The 15,643-nt window shown below is 37.7% G+C and overlaps 1 protein-coding gene across 10 annotated transcripts in view; it reads left to right on the top strand.

The window, feature by feature from the left end:
* LOC135172594 (dystrophin, isoforms A/C/F/G/H-like) overlaps window positions 1–15,643 on the top strand; it is a 184,493-nt gene that overhangs the window by 15,806 nt on the left and 153,044 nt on the right. For 9 of the 10 annotated variants that reach the window (XM_064138745.1, XM_064138739.1, XM_064138742.1 and 6 more), the window contains 10 exons: window positions 73–375; window positions 629–1,243; window positions 1,382–1,501; window positions 2,312–3,502; window positions 3,968–4,186; window positions 6,031–7,172; window positions 7,974–8,121; window positions 8,450–8,740; window positions 9,066–9,173; window positions 9,255–9,354. In XM_064138745.1, coding sequence (XP_063994815.1) covers window positions 73–375; window positions 629–1,243; window positions 1,382–1,501; window positions 2,312–3,502; window positions 3,968–4,186; window positions 6,031–7,172; window positions 7,974–8,121; window positions 8,450–8,740; window positions 9,066–9,173; window positions 9,255–9,354 — 4,237 coding nt within the window. The remainder of the gene's footprint in view (window positions 1–72; window positions 376–628; window positions 1,244–1,381; window positions 1,502–2,311; window positions 3,503–3,967; window positions 4,187–6,030; window positions 7,173–7,973; window positions 8,122–8,449; window positions 8,741–9,065; window positions 9,174–9,254; window positions 9,355–15,643) is intronic. The other variant, XM_064138746.1, reaches the window with a different exon arrangement.

The following is a 15,643-nucleotide window of genomic DNA, read 5'->3' as shown; positions in this document are numbered from 1 at the left end:
TAATCAACGAACTCATTGATCAATTCATTTGCCATGGCTTACTCTTCTTATGCCCATTTTGTTTCGAAACAGAAATTAATGGAGGAAATGGACGGTCAGGAGACGACTCTCCAAGAGATGAAATCCCAAATAGAAATATACGAAAATACTGGGAAGCACGAAGCTGCGAGTCGCCTCAGAGAACAAATGACCTTAATTGAACAAAAGTTTCTGGAAGTTCAGAGGAAGTTTCAACGTTTCCGTTCACCCTCTAATTTGGAGCCTAGATTATCACGAGCATTGCGGGAACTTCGGGGTATTGAGGAGGCCACTTGTTTATTGGAGCTTGCCTCTGAGGATCCTGAGGCTATTGAGGGCCAATTGAAGCATTGTCTCGTAAGTTTCCTCAATTATTTCTCAATTCGAATATTGAAGAGTGTCTGTATTTCATCCAAATACGTATTATTTGCTTCATTTATTGAGAAAGAGTTCTAACTTTCCTAATCATTTTGGAACTTTAATTTAATTTTATGATTACAATATTATATGATTTCCTTAGGAAATTCCTCATTAGACGGACGCAACGGTCTTTCCATATCAGTTAAACAGAGACAATATTAATTTTTTTTTTCAATCAATGATGTTTCAGAGGTTCTACCAAACCCTGAGTGAAATCAAGAGTGAAATCGAGAGTATAATAGTAATCGGCCGAAAACTAGTGGAAGAGAATAGTGTCTCGGAGCCCGATAAATTCTCTAAACGAATTGACACCCTGAAAGAACTTTACAATAAACTCGGTCTGAGAATAACCGAATCTAAATCAATCCTGGAATCAGCTCTGGAATTATCCCGAGACATGTACAAGCACATGACATACTTAAACATGGCCATTGACAGTATAAATAAGGAGCTTGATACCCAGCGTAATATGCCAGACCTCCCTGTCAACACAATATACGTTACTGAGACACTGACTGAAGTGTTACCGAGGTTGAACGCGGTTAAAGAGAAACTGTTCAGAAGCCAGGATGAATTTTTGAAGCTGTGTGATCCATCTTATCTGGAGCAACTCAAGGAGAGACTGACAGATATAATAACGAGGCTGACGAGCACAGAGAAGAGGCTGAGACAGATATCCTCGAGTGAGGATGAGCCGAATGTCGATGAAATTAATGCCTGGCTGTTACAAATTGAAGAGAAAATCAATAAATTATGCGATGTACCCGCTGAGGACATTGATGAAGAGCATATTGAGAGATGCAAGGTAATTTATCACTGATAATACGTTTCTGAATCAGGCAATCGTTGCATAAATAATAAGAAGATGCATTGCTTGAAAATGAACCATTTCTCAATCATTTCGTGGTTCTTCTTGATCTTAAAAAATCAATTACTTCCGCAGGCAATTCAATCAGACATGACCGAGGCAACTCCCCGAGTATCTCAACTGCAACGCTACACTTTTTATCCAAAAGTGTCTGTTGTATGCAACAAATGGGACAAAATCACTCGTAAACTCCAGGTAATTACTCCCTCATTCACTTCTATTTTATTTTTCATACAAAACACAAATCCAAGAATACTTTAATTACTTCAATCATTGCTTTTAATCACTATACGGCTTATAACAATGCTTCTTAAAAAATTAAAAATACTCAATGGAAAAGCATACAGTGAGAGATTTAAAATGAAAGGGCAAAATAGTGTTTACAATGACTCATTATTCCTTTAAAATGGTATCACTTAAAAATGGTAAATTAATATAATATAAAGAGTAACGTAATTAATTAACTCGTAAAAGTGTTTACTCATGGAAAATAGTGTTGACGTTTCTACAGTATAAGCCCAAATAGGCTAATGTCCCAGTGGTGATTACTCAATTATCAAAGAGCTAGTATTCCCCAAAGATATCAACACGACTGTACATATCATCCCAAAAAACTCAAAATTTCATAAAAATATGAGAACGGACCACATTGTTCCTTGCACTGGAGTCTCTCCCCTAGTACCACAATACTTTATGAACCCGATGATCAAGAATCATCAGGCAAAATTGTACAGAAAGTAAATATCGAGAATACGTAGATGGACAATGTATTATTGGTGATGGACAAGTGAAAAAAGAACAGAACGGTTGAGCTTTCCTTGCACAGAGAAGCGCATGGTGGTATCTATGGCCTGGCTTCACACGATTCATCATCACCATCATCCTATTAACCCCCTGGTTCTATTTCGTTTTAACAAAAAAAAAGTATCCGAAAGAATTTCTATGAAAATAAACGAGAGAAATGTATACTCGATTGATAAGCCATTAAGAATCATATTTTCACAGGGTTGGATGTCTAAGGTGACTGATAACATATCGTTAAAGTGCGAGGGATATGAAATTGGTAGGGGGAGAGACATTCGAGAGGATAGATTTAAACAATTTGATAAATACTCGAGCAATATGAATGGAGAAACGTGTGGAGTAGAGTGCATTAATTCAATTTGTCATAATTACTCATCTGACTCTCAAAGATACTACGAGAGAATTGAGAGAGTACGTGGAAGAGTTGCTGAAATTAACAGCATGATAGATCATAACTTTGAAATGAATGAGGTACCAGATGTGGTGAAAACAGCGCAAAATATCGATTATGTGGACGATGAGGAGGAGTTCTTTCTATCGAAGAATAGTAAATTATTCTCTCAAGTATCTGCCAACACATTGACAGCAGTGGAGTCACCTGACACTCAGTCAAATCCCCTTCGAGTTGTTGAAGTGAGGGAAATGGAAATCATTAAGGGGACTGCGGCTCTAGGTGAAGGGGTTGTATTGCCAAAGGCTAATGTGCATTTCGGGCAGAGGCCACTTGTGGTGGAGAGGGTGGAAATACTTGAGGACACTGAAACTGAACCAGAATCGGTTGACACTGATCCTGAGGAGAAAGATGGTAGGGTTCAAGTCAAATGTTATCACGGAATGAAGAAAGAACTTGTGCCCATATTGAAGAGGAAAAATATAAATAAATCATCAGTGGGTCCGAAAAAATTGACCCTTCGGTTAAACCAGGAGGACATTTTTACGGAGACCTCAGTGAGTTATCGAATGGCTAGGGACAGAGTTAATTATGAAAGATACACGACTGCCTCGTGGAAAGATGAAGCGAGTGTTGCTGAGTATTTAATATTGGATGAGGATGAAGGAGGTTCTTCGTCACCTAAAGAGGCTGGGAGGGAAAATAAAATGTTGGTGGATTTAAAGGGAATGCTCTATAAACAACAGGATGATCTCAAGACAGAGGGAATTCGGAGATTTAATAGTGATGATAATAGGGGAAAGAAATCCATTACTACGAGGAGATTAAAGGCTCTTTCTCTGGATGACACGAAAGAGGATTGCGAGAGTTTTTATGGGAGTGATAAAGAGACTGACGATGCCCTGATTTTTTCGGATGATACTGAGATCGACGCCAGTGATGATAGTAGTGACGAAGGGGATACTAGCTCTGTAAAGGGTAATGGGAACTTCCTGAACAAGGTAAACTTTCTATGAATATGAGGAAGATATGGAGGTGCAAAAGTGAATTGCACCTGAAACGGAGAAAAAATCCCCAGGTGGAAAATAGATGAAATATTTCTATTCAGTTAACTGTTTCACAGGGCCTAGGCTAGAGCTAGGAATCACTCAAGATTATTTTAGTTTAAACATTTGTTGTCCTAACATTTTAATCTACCATTTTAATGTTTTTGACTGATGGATTAGTGTTGCCTTCATGAGTTCTTAGTTTTCGTAAACAAAAAGTTCTTAGATAAATAAATCCATAGATTACTGCGTTTTTTCAATAAATAATTGTTACATATCAATTACATTTTCGTGTGAATAAAAATGTTCCACGGTTGCCCTGAAAATACCAACAGCTGTTTTTTTAATCTTTCATGATTAAATCTATAAATACCCCTCGCATAATATCTGATAAAGTGATTGTATTATTTGCCATTCCAGTCGACTATGGAGAAAATCGAAAGAATTTCCCAGAAACCGGATCCGAAGTCTCTCGTGGATGGGAGGGATGCACGCAGCCCCAACTTATCAAAAATTGGATTAGAACGTGATATCATTGAGTTCGAACAGCTTGCACAGCTTATGTCGAGGAGAATAGACGTTATGCTAATGACAATTGGTGCTGTCTCCAATGAGAAGGATCCCACGAAGCGGCTTGAGGTGAGTGAAATAAGGATTTTCTGTGAATTATGTCGAATTTCATTTTGCTCTGAGGGGGAGATCGTTATTCCTGCCAATGGGGTTGACAGTATTCTTTAATTCTATGGACATATTCCGGAAGGTAGAAACGTAATCCAAGGTTTTATTCGTATGTCATGGCCATCATCGCCATGGACAGTCAATGCCCTTATTTTTAATTTGTGTTAACGAATTATTGGCATTAATGACATTAGTTTATTCAAGTCTATCATCATAAAAAAATTGTACAATTCGATTGATGGCTCAGAAGAATATTTCGTAAAAAATGCAGAAAAAAAATTGAATTTAAATTTCAGTGCCTTAAAAAATTATTTAAAAATTATTTTTAAGGTACATTGTTTTGAAAAAACCCGTTTGAAACTCGTTAAACAAAATATTCGTGGCTGGTGAACTTGTATCGCTTTTTTGCGCTCCACCTACAACCTCCCCAACGGCTAAAACACAAGATTCTGTACTCAGTACGAGATATGGTATGAAGTTGGCGCGATATTTTTGCCCAATACCGATCGGCCTCAGGAGAATCGCGTCCCTCCGAGTTACCCCCACTGCCCGATCCCCCCCACAATTTTTCTCGCCCCACCACTGAGGCCCAGAGGCGCGATCTCCTCCCGGCGTCAGTTCTACTGTAACTACGTATCTAGGTGTTAATATCAGTGTAATCCTCCCAAATAAATTCGTAATCGGTTAAAAAATTCGCACCGGTCGCAGTCACACGTAAGCCAGTCCATTTTCCGGTGGTATCGAATAAAATCGGTCAGATAAAGTCGTATTCGCGATATTATACTTGTCGTTCATATTCTAACACAATCGATTCATATGAAATGCAAAGACTAAAATAACGCCAGTACATCTCTTTGTTTGATCCAGAAAAAAGTCGTTAGCCATCGAACGTTGTTACTTCGCGAAATGGCGGACTCGCGCTTTCCGCCATTGCGCAGTGATACAACCGCCATTACGCGTCCGCGGCTTTTGTTCTCGCTTGTTGCTTACCTCAGTACTAGTTCGCGTGTTAAATCGGGTATTCGGGTGCGCGTACGTAAGAAAATATCTCACGGATAAACCTGTGAATTTCCTCGAAAATTCAGTTCGACTGTTATTGTTTATTCCCTCGATCGGAACGCTTGCTGTATCACAACACAACGCGTAGATGTAAACACCCAGTCGCCCGTTTCCTCTCGCACCGCATCGCCATAGAACTCGGTAAGATTTTTCATTTCGTAACAAAAAATAATGACGTAGGATTCTCCTGAACACTAATTTCAGAACATATCCTAGATTAGGCCTCTGAGAAGAAAGAATATTAGACTCAAGTGCTAATATTTCAGTTCTCAGGCCTCGGGGCGTAAAATATTGAATGCAACACGACAATAAAAGTATTTTGCAAATGGTTTTATTCTCTTTGGACATAAGTGTTGTATAATCGAGCGGAGAAGATTGTACCCCTCAACCTTATTTCCCACCTTACCCAATTCTCATTACAATTTCAGTCTCCCACCTCTGAAACCCAGGGGTACAATTTCCTCAGTCCGGCTGTGCCATGAGGGAATCGTATGTGTGTACGCCCAACTGAGCGATAAATGACCTTCGCTAAAAACATTGGCTGACACGCACTAGGATCTCCTTTTTTTACAATTGTAATTCATTTCGTGGCAATCATATAATTTTCTGCTTCGAGAAATTGAACATAGATCCACAAATATATACAAACAAAAGCAGAAACAAAATATTTTAAACGCTTCAGACAATAAAAATATGATGCGACCACTGGCCAGCAAAAGTTGTTCAATTGTCAAAAATTTTTTTAGGTTTTGAAAAACGAAGTGAGTGGTCTTGCCCCAGACGCGGCCTCCTTGATAAGCCGTGGTGACGGTTTAGTAATGACTGTCCACATGCTCGACCCGACTCGTGCTGAAAAAATAAAGAACGAGCACCAAGACAAGCTTCGCAGTAAATGGCATCAAGTAATGACTGAAGTAGACTCACGTCGTGTCCAAGCTCAAAAAGCCGAACAACTTTTGAAACAATACAACAAACTAATCGTTGACTTTGAAAAATGGTTTCGTGAGGTGCCAGCTAAATTGGAACAGGCTAATAATTACGAGAGGCAATTGGAGAGCTTCACCGAGGAGTTTGATGTTAAGCAAGAGGAGATAGAAAAGTTGAACAATTTGTGCAACGAGTTGAAGAAACTCAACGTTGGATACCCAGAGGCTATTCGTTACAGTATAAACACAAGGTGGCACGAGATAAGCTCTCAATTTAAGAGATACAGTGGTAGCAAGGACAAGGAAAAAGTTGCTGAGAAAAAAATGGAATTGCAGGATGTTGGTAGTGTTTCGGCACTTGATTATGCAACGAGATCTAATAAACTTATGGAGGCATTATCCACAATATCACGTTCATTAAATTCGACTCCATTAAATGGAAAAGATTATGAATTATTCCTGAGCCAGGAGGAGTGTTTGAGGAAAATAAGCAATGCATTAGGCATATTAAAACCTAGTGTTGAGGAGATGGGTTATCTTTCGGAAACAGCAGTGATGACTATGAAAAAAGAGCAGTGCGATCAAGTTAAACGTTTGGGTGAAAAATTGCGAAAGGAGTGGCTGGTAGTGAATTGTGATTATACGGATAGATACAATCGGTGGGTCAAGTGCTCCCAGAAGTGGAAGGAGGTTGATCACTCTTGTTGGATGTTTACTGAGTACATGGACAAATCAGCAAAGTTATTGAAAAAAATGTCATCGAAAATGTCTAGAGGAATGCTCCTGGAAATGGATCGTGAGGTACAACAAATGCAGAGGATGTTCATCTCCATTGGCATATTGCATGGCCATATTTTGTCTCGTTCAGCGCCGGAGGATATCAGTGAATTACAAACGACTGTTGATCATACAAAACAACGATGGCAGCAGTTATTGGCAGAGTTCGATGCCCTCAAAGACAAGTGAGTTCAACTTTTTTTTAAAGGGAATCCATTTATTATTTCTTGGTTCTAATAAAATGTGGAAGGGAGGAGGGACTGTTGTTGGTGGGTTTATATGGAGGTACGAAATGTGTAGTACAACAGTGGGGCAATGGTATTCCCGAAATATGCTTGAGGGAAATTCATGGGTTCCGGCTTCAAACGAATCTTAGCGTTGTGCTATTTCAGTTGGCTTTTGACGCGAGCCGGGAGGAGATGGTGTAACGTATTGTTTATGCCGTCTGTGATTTAGATAATTTCTTATAAAATGTGGTTTATGGTTTTTCTTATATTGTCAGTGGATTTGGTGGTTTTTTGCAATAGCCATCAATGGTTTTTGCATCTATGATTTGGGATTGTTGATTTTTTACATACAGAGCCAATCGGGGCATCTATGTTTTGATTGAGTAGAGGCATACGTAACGGACTAAAAATTTTCATCGACTTCTGACTGGGTATAATTGAAAAATTCTGGGGACTTTTATCTTTGAAAAAATAATGTCATGAAAGTCTCTGTATAGGAAAAAAAGTGGATTCCGTATTCTTGGGGTTCTGCCATAAAAAAGTTCAAAAAGTCCGATAGCTAAAAAAGTGACAGAATATTCCCTGAATATGGGAACAGCTCTTGAAATTTGATACACAACACTCTCTCTCTCTCTCTAATTGGATTTAAAAAGCAAGTATTCCCCATGTGACTTGATTTTTGAATCACAGTAATATTTAAAGACAAATTGTTATTATTCTTTCTGGATTGTTTGATTAACTTCGATAATTTTTTTAAAGGTCAACAGCAATGGATAAAAAAATGAACAACAAGGACGTAATTTTGCAATCAGCCAGAAATAGTATTGAACATGTCAATGCACTTCTGGATTCCAACGCCAATCCGTCGGACGATACGTCCCTGTCGATCAGATTATCCATGATCCGAGTGAGTTATCCCAGTATTTTTAATTCAAATGTTTGGCCAGTTCGATTTTCGCATCTGGAACTAATAATACATTTCCGCTTCCTGCAAACTTCACTGTGCCAAGACGTGAATAGCTGTTGCTTCTATTTTCCTCCAGTTACGAGAAGTTTTTATTGTATTTTTTATTTCCGTGATTTACAGCAATGCTTTTTCACTCGTGGAAAATTCAGTACGGTCTGAAAATTGCAAGTTTTATTAGTACCCTGGAGTTTATAATGGCCAAGTCGTTTGAATTTTATCGGGGGTTGCATTGTTGTATATCTTGAAAAATATTTTTTTACGTTCACAGGCGAGGGAGGACGAACTCAATACTCAGAGGAATGAGCTGGAGAACTTGAAGAGTCATTCACGTAATTCGGATGATGAACAACAGTTGCAGGGAGTTTTGAGTGAAATTGCAACGGGACAGAGCAATTTGTCTAGCCATCGGGATTACGTTGAGAATAAATTAACTTCAATTAAGAAGTATATCAATTGTTTGGATAACATTATGGAGTGGGTCATGGAGACTAACACGAGAATTAATATCTCGAGGGAGTTGTTGCCAATTGAGAGAAATAAAGTCCTCGACAATATTATGGTAAGTTTGGAAGTTCCAAGCTAGATGTATTACCTTTAAAGTTAGTTTCAACGATTTAAAGAAATTTTTTTTAATTAAATAATTATTATTTTCGGGTAAAAATTCCAAAACAATTCAAATTTGTTGATGTTCAGTGAGAGATGGCATTTAACATCACGAGGACTAATTAGAATTGTATTATTTGTACTTTATATGATTAATTAATTTCATATGTGGCGAAATACGTCCGGAATCAGATCGTCTTTGTATATAATAATTATGGCGATGTCTGCACACATTTCCAACTACTAATTTTTCATTTCTAATGGCATCAAATGACTCTCAGATGGAGGTGAAGGATCGAGAAATGGAAGTTAAAGAGGTGCTCGAAAATTACACAAATCTGGAGAAAGAGTGTGAAACGGCTAAGCAGCCAGTCTCCGTCGAACTTCAGGTAAGCATGAGGGAGCAATGAGATTAAAGCTGTTGAGTGAAACAAGAATTAATTCAAACCTGTGATGAATTTTTGTTGCAGGAAAAATTGAAAAAGTTACGTGAAGACTGGCAACACGTAAAGAATCGAGGAGAGCCTGTGGAGATTGAAGGATCTGGCGTGATGGCAGTACGAGCTAAGGGTGAGTGCAATGATCAATATCATTTTATTTTATTTTCAACCACGATAGAAAAAAAGTTGTGGAAATGCCACAATGGAAACTGACCTCCGACAAAAATAGATCGGCTTTCGATAGCATATCTGCAAACGAATGCAGAAGCAGCCCCGGTAGAGTGAAAAATATTTTTTCCGTTCGAGCACAAAGTGGGAAGGGGGGGGGGCGCAAGAAAAAATAGTCACCAGTAGTCTTTTATTGAAAATCCCCGGGGCACTGTCTCAATCCTCCTTCAACAAGTGTTTGTCGACTAGGGAATAACTGAAGAAAGATCCGATGGAAAAAAGAAAATAGGTGGAAAAAAAATAAAAACCCAGGGTTCAGCAAATGTTTTTCTAAAATTCAATCTGTTCGAGTGTACCCGGAGCACGCAATTGTGCAATTTCTATTCAGCCAGTGCTTATTTATTGGCGGTGAAGGGAACACATAGTTTACGAAAAATGTGGGTATTCGGTTGAAAAATTGGAGGAACAAGGGAAAGAGTCATTGTTGAAAGTATGATTTTTCATTGTGGTAAATTGAAACCGCAAAATCAAATATTCATTTACCATTCCATGTTCAGAGATTTCAACAATTGGTGGTTTTCCCTCAATGGGGAATCATTATAGGAGTTAAATGGGGATATTAAGGTTGAGCGATATAGGGTGGAAAACCTCTAGATTGGAGTTTCGATTGTTGAGCTATTAGGGAATTACTCGTTCCTCTATTACATCTGAAGTACTCTTAGGACCAATTTGTCGTTTCATTCAATCCTCATGATTGTTTGGATATTTCATCATCGTAGCGGTAAAACAATTCAAGTGGTCTTAGCTTTTCGATGAACTTTCAACGAAAATTTCAGCACAATCGTTCGGAAATAATTTGTGTTTGATCGATTCATCTAAAAAGTACTGTTAATTGACTAGCGAAGATAGAAATATCATATGAAAACAAGGTCAATATCCCGCTTTTTTCTGTCGTTATGATTCTCGGATTAGGTTATTATGAATTTCGATCGAGTGATTATTGCCAGAATGTTGATAGACGAGTAGAATTCACAATTTCTTGGCTGATTGTAAAATAGCCTTTTTCCTCTTTTTTCGCTCAATCATTTCAGTTTCTCTCAGAATATTGCAAAAAACTTTTTTTTTCCACGACCACAAACTTTATGGCCTCCCGCTCTACCATCACCCATCAAAAATCCCCCCAAAATTTCCTCCATAATGGAAACGAGTTCCTGCATACCACCCCAACAGAGAACTCCGCGCGGTAGGATGTGGGTTTAGCACCGGAGGGATACAAACCAGCCAAGTAGAAAAGAGGATTAACGCTACTAGTATTGTGACGCCCCAAGTCCTCAACTTACTTCAAGTGATGTAATACGAATCCCAGTGAAACATAGAATCCAAGGATTCTGTTAATAAACCAAAATACCGCACAAATGATTACAATTGTTAGCCACGCAAAAGCAACCCCCCTCTCTCTCTCTCTCTCTCTCTCGCTCTCGCTCTCGCTCTCTCTAGTGATTTATTCCCAATGGAATATGCTGAACACGGAATTTCCGAGTTTTGCTGCGTCCATTGGTTTTTTCGAGGGTGAAGTTTGTTGAAGTGAGTGTGAACCAGGAGATTTTTATGCTGGGCATGGTGATGACACAGTGCTCCCTGCAGCTGACCATTCTATTATATCACGGCCTCCACTTCCCATTAACTCTGTCATTGAACTTTCTTCATTTCATTTCACTATTTCTCCCTCATTCGGTTTCTTTACCCTCGTAAATTAACTATGAAATTGAATATTGATTTATACGAAGGGTGAAAAAAAAAATTGAGGACATTATTTGAGCTGAAAAGGGCCAAGTAATCATTGGAAAATAAGCAATCCCAGGGCTTTGATGAGTTACTGCTGAATAATACATACTTGAATGTTAAACCTTTGTCATTTTTACAAGTGAAACGTTGAAGCAACTTTGCATCAACTCATTTCATTCCATTGGCGAATCGATTTCGACATTTCAAGTGGATGTATTGAGAGGTATCGTACCAAGTAACACTAGACATTGAGCTGGGGATAATAGTGTACGTCCGCAACAAGGAATTGTAGATGGGTGACAGACACGTACAATAAAAAAAGAGGGGTTGAAAAATAGAGAGAGAGAGAGAGAGAGAGAGAGAGAGAGAGGGCATTCAGTGGGGATGACAGACGTTGGACTCTGGCAACGATCGGACTAGGTGATGGAGAGCCGCAAGGGTCCTACAAAATCCACCCTTTTTCGCCCTCGTGTTGAGTGTGGAATGACGGAGTACCTTCAGTATGAAGGGTGGATACTAGCCACTCTAGTTAGTGTTCAAGTACTTGAAAAAAAAAAATTATATTTTATTCTAAAAATCGATGGGCTTCAACAGAATAGTAATGAATGGACGGTGTGTAATTGTTGTAAACTTTCATTTTGACATTTTTCTCACGTGATTCAGTATAAATTTCATGGATTTTTCAACCTGCAATGTGATTTGTACTGAATTGTCAAGAAAATACTTCGATACCATTGGTTGATCTAATAATCCAAGAGAATTGGCGAATTTTCTTTTCTTCTTGGTCAGGACACTTGAGGTTCATAGAAACTTCCGTATTTTCCCCCTCTAAATTGAATTTAACATCAATTTTCCGACAAGAGGTGGTGAACTAGATAAAAAATGACAATTTTTCAATTTCGATGAGAAAAAATTCCACTAAAGGAAATTTCATTTTGCCATTATTTTACATTTTCGCAGAGAGAAAAACAAATTATTCCTCAGGTTTTTCTCAAGTTTCATATTTTGTTCTCGTTTACTCTCCATCCTCACTGTCGCCCTCTTATTACGTTTTATGGAGACTGATGAAAGACTCGCATCATTTCACACACGAATACATTCCCAGTTCCACTGTTTCATTTTTCTACCCTTTGAGAATTCCTTCCCCTTCTTTTCATTTTTTTCTTTTTAACGAAAAAAGAATTTCAACTCAAGTCTCGGAGTTGGTGGTCTTCCCGTCTATTCACTCAGGCATTTTCTCATATTCCAAGTTTTAACGACTACCCACTGGGTGTACCAAGCGAGCCAAAGTTGTAACTTGTCCCAACTTTTCGCCCCCTTGTGACTGCATTGTCCTCATAAAACTGTCCGTTGGTATTATCAACTGTTTGTCAGTGAAAAGACTGTTTATTTGACTGTTTATTGAGAGTTAACGTATTTATTCATCCATAAAAAATAGTCAAAAAGAAATGCGGTGAAGTATAAAATTCCATATATCAAATAGAGCCATAAAACAATGTCATGGGTGGACGAAAGAATTCTCTCATTCTCCGCTTCCATTTTTCCCTCGTATTTTTCCTCTGGAAAATTTAATGGATCTGGGTAAATCTCGGAAGACTTAAAACTGGAAAATACCAACATTAATTGGATTAACATTGCCTGTTACGTTTTTTTTATCTCTAGGTAGAGTTATTTTTAATGCTGTAGAGATGTTTTTTAATCATAAAACTCTGGAGAGTGTTTCACAACTAATTTTAATCAAAAGGAATCACTGAATACTTCCGCATGCAGTGGAAAATTTTATACGCATCAAGACTCTTTAATTAGGTAATTAATGGTTTTAACAGAAATGTTATCTCGAATATGGGATGGTGTAAATGTGTTCTCTCATGTCCTGATATTATTTAACATTTATTAATGTTATGGGGGATTTCATTAGTGTTAACTTTTAAAATCCTCGAATATCAGGTTAGCTGATGAATAAATTTATTTATTGTCGACGATACTGGGGTCCTAAAAGTTAATAGGTTCAGTAATGAATGAATGCCCCTATGGGCAAAGAAAAAAATAATGTCTGAAAATGACATATCTTTTGGACATATTTTTCAGACATTAAATAAAGCCGAATGTTCTTGCTAAGTATTTGTAAGCCCAGTGCACAACAAATATTTAATCCCTAATGGGTTTTTAATCAGGGAATTTTTCCAGTCTATGGTAATGCTATGTGAAATATGTGATGGTAGAAATTTTCTCATATTCTGGTTTTATTATACATTTATTCATATTGACTAACATGACTGAGGGGTCACACTAGGATTTTCAATATCATGTTTACTGATAGGAGTTATTTGTTATCAAGATTAGGGGTATAACTCACTGAATGTGGCTTAATAATTTGGAACTTATTTAATTATGGGGTCAACGTCAGATCCAATAGGGGATCAGAACTGTCTAACATATTCTACGTTATTGGATAATGAATAAATCTATCTAATAGATTTAATCCAGAATAATTGTTAAAGCTATTTGAAAATTCATGATTTTTACGGTGACGTTATCCCGAATATGTGTCGGTAGATATGTCTCCTCTGATATTCTGATTTTGTTATGCATTTATTCATGCAAAATGACACGACCCAGGGGTATGACACCAGGACTATGAACGACCTCATTAGTGTCAACTTTGAAAACCAATGAATATCATGTCGACATAAGAATGAAGTAAAAATAAGTGACATAGAAACATTGGGGGAGGATTGAAAGGAAAATATATTCTTGTGAAATTGATACAGAGGAAGATAGAGAATGAAGGGACTTGAGTTATCACTGTGTTTAGTTGAAAATGATATCGCGATCGCAGAAAAAAAAAAATCATTGGACAATGAGTTGGTAGACAGGGTGGGAGTGTATGGATGGGCTTTGAAATGAGGCCGGTATGATGAAAAGCACGCGAGGGGGGGGGGGGGTTAAGACACCCTTCTCTTCCCCACGCCTACCATTATGCAGTGGCGCTGTGCGCTCTGGTTCCCCGAGGTTTAACTCACCTACCCCCATTCAAACAGTCACGCCAGTGTATTCCTCTCCATATCTCGGAGATATATATTTTTTCTATGCTCGTCGAGGGCTCTTTTATTGTCGAGAATACTTTTTTAGTCGTAAACTTTTAATATTTGCATTTTTAAAAACTGATTTTTGAGGTTTAAAATTGACAGGGATTTTTGACTTTTAACAACTGAATGTTGGAATTTTGTTTTATGGACACAATAATTATTTGAGAATTACATTGAAAATAGAATTGTTGGTAATAAGAGATAAATTCTCTGCTGAGCAACTTTTGTTGTGTTAAATCAGATTACTTCGTGGATAACAATTATGAAAAGGAAAAATCATTATTCAGATGGAATAAAATAATTATCCATTAGTCATGGATCAATGATTTATTGGACGTGACTCAGACATTTTCGTTAGAATGAATATGAAAGGCTCGATCCATGAGTTCAGTCTGAATAAAATTAGTTGAGTTGAAGTGAAAAAATCATTCCTCAATTTCACTGAGTTTTTTTCACGTCTCATGGGATTTATTTATGTATATTCAATCTTCAATCTTTTTAATTGAAAATTTTTAGTTGAGTGAAAGCGTTTATCCATTCTTCTCTTGGCTCTCACCACTTTTGACTTGACCACAACGGAAAATGGAATTCCCCCATTTGCCAATTTGCGGGGCTATTGTTCTCAAAAGCTCGTTATTTTCTACTATAACTGGAATAGCCTGGTATCCATAACTTTTCCTCTCTCACCGAGAGCTTTCAGTATTTTACGAACAATTTGATGGAGTTACATTTGTCATTCATCGACAGGAAGAATGTAATTTTGCGATGATGCAGTAGATATTGTAACTCTACGATGTGGTATATTTCTTCCACACTTTATGTCATTTTCAACATCCATTGGGGTGGTATGTCATGTGTAGGTTTAATTAATCGTAAATTGGGAACTCTCAAAGTATGTCTGAACCCTAGAAATGTGGAGTGAATGAGAATGTAATATCGACGTATGTTTGGTGACACTGGGGAGCTCTTTGGAGGCTACAATGAATTCAGTTTCGCCTACGAGGAACTAGAGTGAAAGGGAGAGGACCGAATTCACCCCAAAATCCTGTATTCCATTCGTGTAATCGTGACGCATTTTCCTCTATGTGATTAAATTGAATTATTCTCATTCTATTCAGTTTCACCGTGAGCCACATTTTCACTGGAAATTTGGTATTAAAACGGCCCTGTTATCGAATAGAAATATTGCACCTGTTTAATTCAAAAGATATTCTCAAATAGGGAAGGCCGATACATAAAACCTTGGGATTATTCAGTTCTGGTGGGTAGTTATGATATCCGGAGAGAGATATTCAGCAACTTTTGTTTGATACAGTTTATTTATCATTCACAAGCATTTTTCTTCCATTAAACTTCACTCTTCAAAATTTCGATCCG

The sequence above is a fragment of the Diachasmimorpha longicaudata genome, chromosome 2 (genome assembly GCF_034640455.1).
Source record: "Diachasmimorpha longicaudata isolate KC_UGA_2023 chromosome 2, iyDiaLong2, whole genome shotgun sequence".
Taxonomy (NCBI): domain Eukaryota; kingdom Metazoa; phylum Arthropoda; class Insecta; order Hymenoptera; family Braconidae; genus Diachasmimorpha; species Diachasmimorpha longicaudata.
This window is presented reverse-complemented; position numbering and strand designations above follow the sequence as displayed.